The sequence below is a fragment of the Budorcas taxicolor genome, chromosome 4 (genome assembly GCF_023091745.1).
Source record: "Budorcas taxicolor isolate Tak-1 chromosome 4, Takin1.1, whole genome shotgun sequence".
In the NCBI taxonomy this organism is placed as follows: domain Eukaryota; kingdom Metazoa; phylum Chordata; class Mammalia; order Artiodactyla; family Bovidae; genus Budorcas; species Budorcas taxicolor.
This window is the reverse complement of record NC_068913.1, coordinates 106449630-106463439: the sequence shown is the minus strand read 5'-3', so window position 1 is coordinate 106463439 and position 13810 is coordinate 106449630. Positions and strand designations below refer to the sequence as shown.

Below are 13810 nucleotides of genomic sequence, written 5' to 3'. Positions count from 1 at the left end.
GCTTCCATCAACAGTATCTTTGTTCTCTGAATTTTAAAACTTTGTAGAAATGCATAATATGCTTTAGCAACCTGACTTTTTTATTGAATATTTTTTAGATTTACCACGTAGATGTTTGTAAGCCTAGTTAATTCAACTGTTGTGTGGCTTCCAACATATGAATATACCATGGTTTATTAATGAAGGAATCCTTTGAGAAAAAGATTTTATAGGGAAATTTTATAGTTTAAACAACTCTTGGTTAAAAAAAAAAAAAAATCATCGGATATTCTAGATTCCCAAAGCAGCAAAAGTCAGCCACGGGTTAATAAAAGTGTTCTATGACAGGCAGATTTTACTTTCTAAAATCCAAGGAGGCAAAACTTGTTCCCACCTTAAAATATAAAATAGGGAGGGAGGGAGGAAGGGAGGAATAAAGAGGAGAGAAGTAAAAGTCAAAATGTAATTACTCTTATTTTAAAGCTCACCTCATCTGCTCTTCGAAGAAGTCCAGTAATAACCTAAAAATGTTTTAAAAAATTATTATAAACACCTTGTAGTTTCTTTATCATAAAATAATTGGATTCAATTTTCATGGACCACAAACTTGTTCCTGTTTTCTTCCTAGAAACTATGTCAAAAGATGTATTGGTTCTTAAAACACAAACCATTCTCCAATAAGATCAGAGCTAAATTAGGTTTTATTCTTCACCTGGGATCAATACGACTATAAAGACTAAGATAAAATAATTATAAAACCTCCACATTATATTAGCAAAATTATATTTTAAGTTCGGTAAGATGGGTCACTCAGAAGCCTGCTCTCAATAAAAGTTTCTTATCGATGAATACAAAGACAAGGGGAATTGTGTTCCCTCTATAAAAAGACATTTTTAATTTGAATTTTTACATAATTTACTTTCCACTTTTAAACTAAAATGCACAAGTCTTGTAAAAACTGTAAAAAATACCTAAGGAAAGAATACTTCCTCATTAACCCACCAGACATCATTAGTGAGTTGTTTATATTCTGTTACATTTCCCTCCAATTCTTTTTTTTTAATCAGGGCATAGTTTTATGACTAAATTATACTAGATACACAATTTGGTTATCTTTCTTAAAAACATTTTGTCAAGTCAAGGCTGACGCCAATCTTCTCCCCATCTCCTGCCTCCCTGAATTTGGGGATTAAATGCGGCTCTGATGTGGCCCACTTCATTCTTTGTTGGCATGCTATCTGTTTCTTCACATTTCATTAAAAAGCCATAAAAACAATTAGAAGATCATTAGCACAGCCTTTTAAAAAGCAGCTTACTAAGGCTCACATGGTTGCTAAATTAAACACAGGACAATGCCCTGCCTGCTGGGAGCTCTTGACCCACAAACACTGAGGCAAACCAGAGGTAGAGGCAAAAGGCAAGGGAAATGAGGTTCGGATGAAGCGTTTACACAAGCTGGGGCGACTGAGGGGGAGGGGCCCCTGCACGGGGCTCTTCAGGGGCTTCCAATACGTAATGAAGGAGCTAGTCTATTGCCCTGGAAGAGAAGAGCATTCCCAGGGCAGCATACTTAGTGTCCCAGGGAAGCAATATGGAAAAGGTACTGCAGAACAAAGGCAGTACACACACGTGAGCATGGAACCCTCTGCCTCTAAAGGTACCATTAGGAGATAACATTACCTAGGATGGAAATGATGTGAGAATGGACACATGCCTTCTTTTAAAAAGGGAATCTTATTTAAGTTTTACAAGAAACCTTCCCAAAATTGAAACTACGATTCTATAATAAACAGGGCTATTGCAGAAGGGTCATCAAAATGTAAAAAGCGTTTCACACCCAGCACCATTTTGTACCCTGTTTTATTCCACTTTATCTACCTTCAATTTGATACAACAAAAACCTTTCTATGTGCTGGGTTCAGAATTTATACAAAGCAATGAAATAGAAGTCCATAAGGAAAAATGTAATGCTATGCTTGCTTCACAGAGAAAACAATCCTGGGAAGAATGGATTACCAAGAAACCATTTCCTTAAATGATAATCACTTTATGCCCCCGTGCTAAGATCTCACTTCTGTTTTCCTCATTTGCAAAATGGCTTCAGACAGAACAGTGGCCATACCTCTTGCAAAGTCCCATCGCCTCCAGCGACAATGATCACATCTGTGTTTTCCATCAGTTCCAGGAGTTTCTTGGCTTGGCCCTCATAATCTGTCTGCAATACAAAGGAAGCCTTTGGTAAATGTATCATCCTAGAGCCACAAGCCCAAAGGTCTAAAAATGTAGAAGTTTCTTTACAGTTTTACACTGAATCTTTTCTTAAATTCATAATTGATGCATATGAAAAACTAAATAGCTGATAAAGCAACTAGATATGGTTTTTATAGTTTTATATGTTTAGAGCTGGAAGGGACCTCAGAAACCGTCCAGTCAGCTCCTTGCTTTAAAAATAAAATTCAAACTCAAACTGATGATGCGTCTCAGTTACAGTTAGCCAATCAGGGGGCTCATTCTCAGTGCAGTACAGATTCTATTATTCATTTATCCAATGACTTTCATCTGAAAGCAAGAGGTCAAATGTGTACGCAAATAAGGAGAAACAGATGTAATGAAAAGAGCACAGATTTGAGAGCCCAAGAGACCCAGATTAAACCCCCCAACTCTATTTTTTAGCTGAGTGGCTTTAAACCCTCAAGATCTTAATTTCCTTATCAATGAAATCATGTGTACTGGAAGAAAGGCTAACAGATTTCTCGTGAAAAGCAATCAGTAAGGTACCTGTTCTTAACTGGTACTGTGCTAAATAACGGCTCCCCCAGTGGCGCAGCTGGTAAAGAACCCGCCTGCCAATGCAACAGACGTAGACTCAATCTCTGGGTCGGGAAGCTCTCCTGAAGAAGGAAATGGCAATCTGCTCCGGTATTCCTGCCTGGAAAATTCCATGGACAGAGGAGCCCGGTGGGCTACAGTCCATGGGGTTGCAAAGAGTTGGACATGACAGAGCGACTAAAACCAAATACTGGATTTTAGCAGATGTAAAGGGAATGCAATTAATAATAAGGAAACACTATTTCCTGTGGACATTCTACTAGACAAACTAACAGGCGAAAAATTAAGAGACTGAGGTTTCAGACGGGCTAAAGCACCCGGCCACAGTCAACACAGAAAAAAAAAATGAAGTCCCTACACTAACATCACCTCATCTCATGATGTATGGTTCTACTTCTATCCTGAAAAAATCAAATGACTGGCTTTGCAGTTATACATTTGCAAATACATCTTTTTTCACACTTACACAGCTTATTAGAAAGGATTTAGATGAACAAACGAAGAGGTACCTGGGGCAAACTGTGTGGGGAGGGGCGTCCCATGCCCTCTGGTACACCACTTCTCAGACTTCCACAGGTTCACCAGCCCTGAAGCTCTCTGAACCCTGTCTCTTTGGGTTTTTATGTTGGTTTCATTACATACCTATGGTTGATTAAATTGTTGCCCTCTAGTGGTTGAACTCAATCAATCCAAATATTTCATTAAAAAGAAAAAAAGAATACATGTTGATCCTATTTTAAAAGGAGGCTTTGTAAACATCCCGAAATAGGTGACTACTGGTAATCTGCAAGGGTTCTCCAAGAACAAGACGTCTCAGACTGTTCTCACCTTTGATAGTGATAGTGAAGTCGCTCAGTCATGTCCGACTCTTTGTGACCCCATGGACAGTAGCCAACCAGGCTCCTCTGTCCATGGGATTTTCCAGGCAAGAATAGTGGAGTGGGTTGCCATTTCCTTCTCCAAGGGATCTTCCCGACCCAGGGATCGAACCCGGGTCTCCCGCATTGCAGGCAGACTCTTTACAGTCTAAGCCACCAGGGAAGTCACAGATAAGAAGATACGAGAATCCAAATAGACATTCTGTCTGGTCCTCCGCAAGGCTGAGCTATTTGATAATATCCTTGGGAACAAGGCGGAGACAAGTGGGAACAATACACTAGAATACAGCTGGGTGGACTGATCACCAAGTGAATGTCTATGTTCAAAGTAACATGTGCCCAGGGGAGGAACATCAAATTGTAGGTAGATTCCTGATGACATTTCTTTAGGGCTCTCCACTCAGCCTTTTCCTGAATAACACTTGATCAACAGGGAGAGGAAGGGTCATTTACTGAATAAATAAGTGACACAAACCTGACAATCTTGCCCTTCCTGACTTCTCCACCCTCATCTCTGCCTGTCTCTCCTAGCTCATCCTCCTCTAACTACACTGGCCTTCTTACTCTTCCTCAAACACCCACAAATACTCTGCAGAGCCTCTGAACGTGCAGTATGCTGGCCCTGGATCCTCTCCCCAGCCCACCTGCATGGCTCACTCATTTCCTCCAGGTCTCTTTGAAAGGGCATCTTTTAAGGCCAGCCTTCCTCGGCTTCCTGAACTAAACTAACACCCCCTTTACTTTTCTTATCCCTCCTGACTTTTCCTCTTGGCACTCACCACCACCTGACAAACTGTAAGTTTATTTATATATGTTTATCATGTGCATCCCTTCTTTTCCCACTTTAGAATTTCTCTGAGGACAGACAGGGAAAATGTTTTGTTCAGACTCTCTCCTCAATACCTAGAACAGAGTTTACTTTATAGGAGGTGCTGTGGTTGTTTAGTTGCTAAGTAGTATCTGACTCTTTGTGACCCCATGGACTGCAGCCCACCAGGCTCCTCTGTCCATGGGATTTCCCAGGCAAGAATACTAGAGTGGGTTGCCATTCTCTTTTCCAGGGGATCTTCCTGACCCAGGGATCAAACCCACATCTGATGAGTTGGCACGTGGATTCTTTATCACTGAGCCACCTGGGGTACTCAAATATTTGCAAGAAAAAGTGAAAAATAGGAATGAGTACAGGAACTTGAAAGAACCAGAATTTCAAAAGACACTGACACATTTAACAGACCATAATTTAAAAGACTACATTAATAGGGATGACATATTTGAGGCTCTAACCTTAAGAGGAAAATTCTAAATGCACCAAAGAGAAAGGAGAAAGAGTGGCCTAAGGACGCAGAAAACTCAAATTTTATACCTTTCATAAAAATTAACTCAAAATGGATCACAGATCTAAATGCAAATAAAAACCTATAAAATCTCTAGAAAATAACATAGTAGAGGATCTAGGTGATCCTGGGTTTGGTGATGAGTCTTTAAATAAATCACCGAAAGCAAACCTAAAATAAAAAATTAATAAGTTGGACTGTCTTAAAATTAAAAAGATAAGTAAAAATTATACCAGGCAAAAACTAACCAAAGTAAGCTAGTACGGTTACTAATAACACTAAATAAAATAGACCACAGTAAAAGGCAGCATCAATGCTTAAGGGTTATGCATTACAATGGGTTCAAAATGCAAGGAAAATGAAATAATTTGAAATGTGAATGCATCTACTGACATAGTCTTAAAATATAAAAGAGCAAAAGTGAATAAAACTACATTGAGAAATAGACAAATCTATCCAGCTGGATATTTCTAACACCTCTTTCTGAATAATCTATAGTTAAAACAGAAGAAAACAGTAAGGACATTATAAGTTTTGAGCTACACAATTAACACACATGACTTACTGGGCATATATAGAACATGGTACTCAATAAATGATACCTGTTCTTTTCAGGCATACATAAAACATTTATGAAAACAAACCACATGCTAGGCCATAAAACAAATTTACTGAAATTATATAGACTACATTCTTTGACTATAGCACAATTAAATCAGAAATCACTAACAAAAAGATGTGGCAAAGTTTTGAAAATTTTAAAACATGCCTGACTAACTCACAGGTCAAACAAAAATCATGATGAAAATTAGAAAATATTTAGAAATGAATGATAATGAAAATATATCAAAACTTCTAGGATGTAGCTGAAGCAGCAAATGCTAGGAAAGAAGGGTGAAAATTAATGAAATAAATATTCAAGTTAAAATGTCAGAACAGCAGAAGCAGAAAAAAAAAATCCAAAGAAAGTAGAATGAAGGAAACAAAGACAGACTGAAAATTAATGAAACAAACATAAATAATGGGATCAACAGGCCAAAAATGGTTCTTGGCAAGGATTAAATTGACACAGCTCTCACATGACTGGGAGGCAAAAAAATATGGTATAGATAAACAATAAAACAATATTGAGCATGCCAATGATTTATTTCAGATGGTACAGAAATTTAAAAGAAGATTTTATGAACAACTTCATGCCTATTAATTTGAAAACTTAGATGAAATGCACAAATTCCTTTAAAAATTTTAGCCTTACTAATATTAATAGAACATCTTGATGTACTTCTACAGACACTAAAGAAATTTAACACACACGTACAAAAAAATTTCCCTTCAAAGAAAGCTCCAAGGAGGCCCAGGTGGTTCTGCTTTTGAGTTCAACCAAACATTTCAGGGATAAATAGTATCAGTCTTAAGTGAGCATTCTCAGCCCTCTTATATGTAGAGTTTGCAGTATACGTCACAGGTCTAAAATAAATGTCAGTGTTCTTCCCCTCTCTCCCATCCCTGCAGGCAGACAACTGGAAGACCATGTCTCAGACAAGGTGGCGTTCAGCACTGCATGGTCAATTGGACTAAATGACCATTCAACCTCTAAGATTTAATGAAAGTGTCTAATATTAAAAATCAGTAAACCACAGACTTAAAAACAGGTAACAGTGATTTTTACCAAATACATTCACCTATGTACACACCTTACACAAAACACTTAAAGTCAACAAAGTGGGGCTTTGAGGCATCTTCTGAAGTACACAATTCCCTCTCATTTATTTTTTACCCCCTTTCTTCATATCCAAATCTTGAAAATTCTAAAGCTTTACCACTTAAAATTCCTCACCAGAGATAATTCCTTACCAGAAAGAAAATGTTTACCTGTCTGCCAAGAAATTAATTACTCGAAGTTTTTTTTTTTTTTTTTAAAGAGTCAGAAGAATTCTTACAGCTATAACAACTTTTCATCTTCTAAGAGACAAGAGTTCCAAGCCCTATCTTTCAGAGGAAAGGAACCAAGTTCATGGCTCCATTTAATCCTATTTTGAAAATGAAAAGCTCAGAGAGGTTGGGAAAAACAATATAATAGTATTAATTATCAGAAGAAGAACACAACGTTGATTTCTCTGTTCTTACCTCCTTACGTGATAAACGATTTCTGCTAAGTCAAGAGAACTGGATATGTTATAAGGAGGGGTGGCTTGGATAAAATCAACACTCTAGAGCAAGTCTCACCTTAACGACAGTAACATCCATGCCAGATAAGTGTAAAATCGGGGCAGCATTTTTTTCAAACAGAGTCCTGGCTTTGCTGTAAACAAAGGAAAAAATACAAATATTTTAACAGGAGTGCTCAGGGGGGAAAATAAAAAGCCCAACTACGTTCTCTAGAATAGGACAAGGAACAGCCTAGAGCACACAGGCTTCCTCTATTTCTTCAACCCAGGAAGACTAATGATGAGTAATGAATGGGTTTCTCTGGGTAGAAACACAGACTCTCTCACTCTAGGGCCCCCAGGAGCTTGCCCCTATCCATGCAGGATGCTTACAGTTCACATTCTAGCTCCTCCAGAGGAAAAGTGTACACTAGATATGCCTCCAGTCTAGCAACAACGTCTGATTCATTCAACAAGCACTACCGACCTTCTACTGTGTGCTAGACACATGTAGGAGCTGGACAAACAACAGGACAAGGCAGACAAACATACGTGTAATTCAGGTATAATGTAACAAGCCCTCGAGGGGCTTCTTTATAGTCAGCTGGTGGACTGAGAACGTATTTAACATTTTTCATGTGGCCTGAGAGAACAGATGGAACCTAAGAGAATATTGCTTAATTCTGACTCAGTGAACACCACCTTTGAAGGAAAGAGACATCATTTTTAACGATTTCAAATACTAGGGGTATCTCCATTTCTTGAGTTTTAAGCCTGTAGTGAAATCCCTGGAGAAAGAGCAAAATTCTTTTCCATGGAGGCAGAATTTCTGCTGAGAAAGGGAGAAGTTCTAAATTACTTAATCTTACTATGGGATAACTGGTAGCTTGTCTAAAACTCCAAGGGGCCTCCCTGGTAGCTCAGCTGGTAAAGAATCCACCTGCAATGTGGAAGACCTGGGTTCGATCCCTAGGTTGGGAAGATCCCCTGGAGAAGGGATAGGCTACCCACTCCAGTATTCTGGCCTGGAGAATTCCCTGGACTGTATAGTTCTAGGGTCACAAAGAGCCGGACACAACGGAGCAACTCTCACTTTCACTTTCTAAAACTCCCAGTCATGCACTTCTCAGGGTAGCCCTGGCACATGGTCCACACCTCTTGTACGGACTTTCACCTTCTATGAGGAATAGTGGTTCCCAAGACAGTCTTCAGGACTACACTGGAAGCCTTGCAAACACACACATCAAACCTTATTAGTCCTTGAGTCCTGTGGCCTTTAGCATTATGACAGGTATTCTTAGAAGGTTATTCAGTAAGCACCTGGTCCATTTATGCACTTATGAATGAATGAATAATCCATTCCAAATGTAGACAGGTATATTGTGAGGAAAAGGAAATGAGACAACTGTGGTATCTGATAACAACAGAAATAAAGCGCTCTTAGGAGAGCCTGTATGTTTTAAAAGTATCATACACATCATTCCAGTAGTGACCCTTGTCCAATTCAGGTCAAGATTCAAAAACAAGAGCCTAGAAATCAAGGGATACAGAAGCTGCAGAAAGTTCCCAATCACAGTCTCAAGGTTGAATAAATGTTAAACATACCCATCAGCTGACTTGTCTTTTACGCAAATATTTTCAACTATCGTATCGCAAAACAGAAACAAAAGCTAGCACTTTCAAAACAATCAACACCAAACATCTAACTTTTACATTCACACTTACCCAGTCCTCTATCAAAAAGATTATTTTTCTTATCAGTGAGGCATGCTTTGAATTTCTTAAGAATATTTTATACTAGAAAGAGATGCAAAAGCAGTGAATGAGGAACATGTAAAGTTATGCACAGACCATATTCAACGTTCTTTAAAAAGAAGTAACTACCACCTGGAATACAAAACATAAAATGTTTCTGATTATGAATGAAAACAGAAATTGAGAAGCTTGAGCAAATTTTCACAAGAGCCAAAAGAATAGCTTGAACCAAGGGCCCACCTAGGCAGGTAACAAGCAAACCAAAAAAACCTATCCTCCCACTTCTACGGCTCTGAATGCTTATTAGAATGAACAGGAGAGGCTAAATGGAAACTTCTCCTTCCCAGATCACCATTGCTGGGGCTTATACCAATAATAAAAGGCTGAGCTGGTGATACTGTAAACACTCCTCCTGGTAGGACTGCTTTCATTAACAGGCTGATAAGAAAGGGTCAGGTGGAAGTGGATCAGCTCTATCTCTGGGAGGCAGAACTCTGGAGAAGTCTCAAGTGGCGGTATTAATCACTTATAACACACCTGTGGGCTCCTCTGAGTCAGCTTAAGAAATAAGATTTGCAAAAGTACAATGAGGTATCACCTCACACACAGTCAAATAGCATCATCAAAAAATCTACAAACAATAAATTCTGGAGAGTGTGTGGAGAGAAGGGAACCCTCTTACACTGTTGGAGGGAATGTTAATTGGTTTGGCCACCATGGAGAACAGTATGGAGGTTCCTTAAAAAACCGAAAACAGAGCTACCATATGATACAGCAATCCCACACCTGGGCATAACATATATTCGAAAAAGATGAAAACTCTAATTTGAAAGGATACATACATGCACCCCAATGTTCACAGCAGCACAGTTTACAATAGCTAAAACATGGAAGCGACCAAAGTGTCCATCGATACATGAATGGATAAAGATGTGGTGTGTACACACACGCATATGCACACACACACACAACCAAAGCGTCCATCGATAGATGAATGGATAAAGATGTGTGTGTACGTACACACACACACACACACACACACACACACACACACACACACAGAGGAATATTACTCAGCCACAAAAAAGAATGAATATTGTCATTCACAACAACATGGATGGACCTAGAGATCATCACACTAAGTGAAATAAGTCAGAAAGAATGACAAGATAGTATATAATATTACTTACATGTGACATCTAAAAAAAATTTATTTTAAAAACAGAAATAAACTCATAAACACAGAAAACAAACTTACAGCTACCAAAATGGGGAGGGATAAATTAGGAGTATGGGATTAACAGATACACACTATTATATATAAATTAGATAAAGATTTACCAGTTTATAGGTTTTGTTTTTTTTTTTTGCCAAGCAGCATGTGGGATCTTAGTTCCCTGACCAGGGATTGAAGCTGTGCCTCCTGCATTGGAAGTATGGCATCTTAATCACTGGACAGCCAGGGAAGTCCCAACAAAGATTTACTGTATAGCACAAGGAACTATATTCAATGTATTATAATAATCAGTAATGGAAAAGGATCTGAAAAACTATACATGTATATATAACTGAATCATTCTGCTGTACACCTGAACCTAACACAATATTGTAAATCAACTATAATTTTAAAAAAAGAAAAAAATATCTGAACATTTGGGCCTTTATTCACATATTTATGTGATGCCACAGGTATAGAAAATCTCTAAGATGAAAGTGAAGACATTTTTTTTCCTTCTAATGTTCCATATACAAGATTGAAAAACAAGTGTTACCAGTAAGAAATGTATTATTTATTATATAATTAAGGGTGAGATAGCACCAGAGTCAAATAAAAACTTTCTATACTACAGCAATTTCCAAGTTCATGCACACACAGAAAATAATTACTCCTTAATGTATTATGTATTAATGCTAAACACAGTTATCTTATTTCCTAAAGCTCTAATGTAGTTTTAAACCAGTACTACATAATGAAATAGCTACATGATAAATTATAAATTATGTGTCAGGGCAAAGCCAAGATGACAAAAATAGTACAATTAAGTAGCGAAAGCTATTTCAGAGTGACTGCTTCCTAGAAGCATGCAGGGATTCACCTTGTCAAAGCGGACCATGACTTTAGAAAAATTTTCCTTACCCTCGTCTACAGATAAAGGTATCATACTTTTCAACAAGAACTTCACCTTTAAAATCGCAAATACATTTCCATGTAAAAGTGTAAACAGAACCTGAAACTGCTTTTTAAAAAGTGTCTTCATTGTTTAAAAATGCAAATATCTTTTACATGTAAAAATTCAAAATGACTGATTATAGCTTAAACAATTGCCATATAGATCATCAGAATTGGCAAGTTACTAACTTACTAGGTCTCTAGAGGAATAGAACCTGGAACAGTTACATTAATTCTGACAGAAGGAGAGGTCCAAGGGTGGAGAGCCAAGTAAAGAGCCTTTTGAACTTAGCCTATAGGTCAGTAAGGGCTTCCCTGGAGGCTCAGGGGGTAAAGAACCCATCTGGTGACGTACAAGACGCAGGAGACTCGAGTTCGATCCCTGGGTCGGGAAGATCCTGTAGGAGGAAACGGCAACCCAGTCCAGTATCTACACCTGACAAATCCCACGGACATAGGATCCTGGTGGCCTACAGTCCACGGGGTTGCAAAGAGTCGGACACGACAGAATGACTAACACTACAGGTCCGTAACAAGAACAGCAGCTTATATTTCTTTGATCGAATGCTAACTATGAAATGGAAGGACTGCAAAAGACTTCAGAGGCGTTGTCTCATTTAATCCTGAAGGATTACATGGTAATTTTTATAAGGTATGTGCCATTATCTTACCATTTTACAGATGAGTATAAATTGAGGAGTTAAGAAACTAAAAAGCAATACCCGCAGCATCACAGAGCAGAAGAGAGGATACAGACCTGATCCTCCAGACTCTTAAACTCACATCCACTTCCCTGCTGGCTTCTCCCAAAAGCCACCAGTGACTATTCAGCCGTCTCGGGTATTTTGATTGTGTTCTGTTAGAACCTTTGTTGGTATTTTTGTTTAGTGCTGGTTTTAAACAAGAATGAGGGAAGTTCCTGGTGGTCCAGTGGGTAAGAATCCACCTTGCAATGCCGGGGAAAGTGAAAGTGAAAGTCGCTCAGTTGTGTCCGAGTCTTTGCGACCCCATGGACGACACAGCCCATGGGATTCTCCAGCCCAGAATACTGAAGTAATGCTGGGGACGCAGGTTCAATCCCTGGTTAGGGAACTAAGATCCCACGTGCCACAACTAAGACTCTATGGAGCCAAGCAAATAAATATATATAAATAAATATTAAACAACAATGATCATAAGGGCTTATGATAAGTATGTTTAGGGCGGCAGGAAGTGGCTCCAACAAAGGTGGGCAAATATGATTCAATTAGGTAGAGAAATGGAGTCGATTTAGGCAGTCTGTAGTAAGTATCTCAAATTGCTGAATTCAAAAGAAATAAGGCAGGGCTAGTCCTCACATAGCTGAAGCCACACTCACTACCTCCCTAGAAAAGACAAGAGAAACTTATTTCACAATTCCTGCTTTTCTTTCCAGGCAACGTCAAACTTACCACTTAAGAGCCGCTCCCAACTATGCTTTTTGTTGTTGTTCTCATTATCTTAATGCCGTTTGACTTTGACCTTATAGAATCCAATCTAATACACAGTTATTAATTTTCTGATCCTCAATCAAGACGAAAAGAATTATTCTGGTCCTCAGAAAGCGTAAAAGGTTTCAGTCTCCCCCTCCTCCACCAATTCTTACTATTTAAAAAATAATAATTTTAGGACTTCCCTGGTGGTAGAGTGGACAGGAATCTGCCTGCCGATGCAGGGGACACGGGTTCGATCCCTGGTCTGGGAAGACTGCACACGCCACTAAGCAGCTAAGCCCATGCACCACAGCTACTGAGCCCGAGTGTCGCAACTGCTGAAGCCCACACACCCTTGAGCCTGTGCTCTGCAACAAGAGAAGCCATTCCAGTGACAAGCCCAAGCGCTGCAACAAGGAACAGCCCCTGCTCACCGCAACTAGAGAAAGCCTCCATGCACAGCAGCAAGGCCCCAGCACAGCCATAAATAAATAAAAAGCAGTCGTAATTTTAAATGATGTCTTCTAGAAACTATCAAAAGTCCTTTCCAACTGAATGGCAGTTGTTCCCAACTAATAGTATAAAAGAAAAAGTTTTTTATTTTGCTTATGGTACTTTTTAAAAAATTAAGACTGTAGCCTGCCAGGCTCCGCTGTCCACGGCATTTTCCAGGCAAGAGTCCTGGAGTGGGATGCCATTTCCTTCTCTAGAGGATCTTCCCAACCCGGGGATCAAACCCAGGTCTCCCACATTGCAGGCAAACGCTTTACCCTCTGAGCCACCAGGGAAGCCCAAGTTCACAGTAAAAAGAGTAGACAATACAGAGTTCTCACATAACCCCCTCCCCGATCCGCCCCCCACCCCGCCCCACAACACACAGAGTCTCCCTCCCTTTCAACATCCTGCACCGGCATCGTACATGGTACAATAAATGAACACATGACGATCAGCCAAGGTCCCAACTAGTCCTCACATGTTAATTCTCACACTTGCCTCACATGACCCCTCCAGGACTGCCGGAACATGACAGAGCAAGGGACCTAAGTCAGCCCTCCTATCTCTAACCACATTCCCCCACCTCCATGCGTCATTTCCTTAGTCGGGAAGACTGAGTGTCCTCCCGACTGACCTCCAAGACCTAACTCTACATTCACTGCTTTGGGGAAGACCGTTTCTGACCTCACAAGGCCACAATACTCTTGGCCACCTCTGAACATCTCATATCACGGCAGCAGAAGCTATTCCCAAGGGGGCTAGGACCAAGCAG

The 13810-nt window shown here is 39.5% G+C and overlaps 1 protein-coding gene across 6 annotated transcripts in view; it reads right to left on the bottom strand.

The window, feature by feature from the left end:
* AGK (acylglycerol kinase) overlaps positions 1-13810 on the bottom strand; it is a 95421-nt gene that overhangs the window by 41076 nt on the left and 40535 nt on the right. For all 6 annotated transcript variants that reach the window (XM_052638795.1, XM_052638799.1, XM_052638797.1 and 3 more), the window contains 3 exons: positions 7247-7322; positions 2102-2194; positions 468-500 (listed from right to left, as the gene is read on the bottom strand). In XM_052638795.1, coding sequence (XP_052494755.1) covers positions 468-500; positions 2102-2194; positions 7247-7322 — 202 coding nt within the window. The remainder of the gene's footprint in view (positions 1-467; positions 501-2101; positions 2195-7246; positions 7323-13810) is intronic.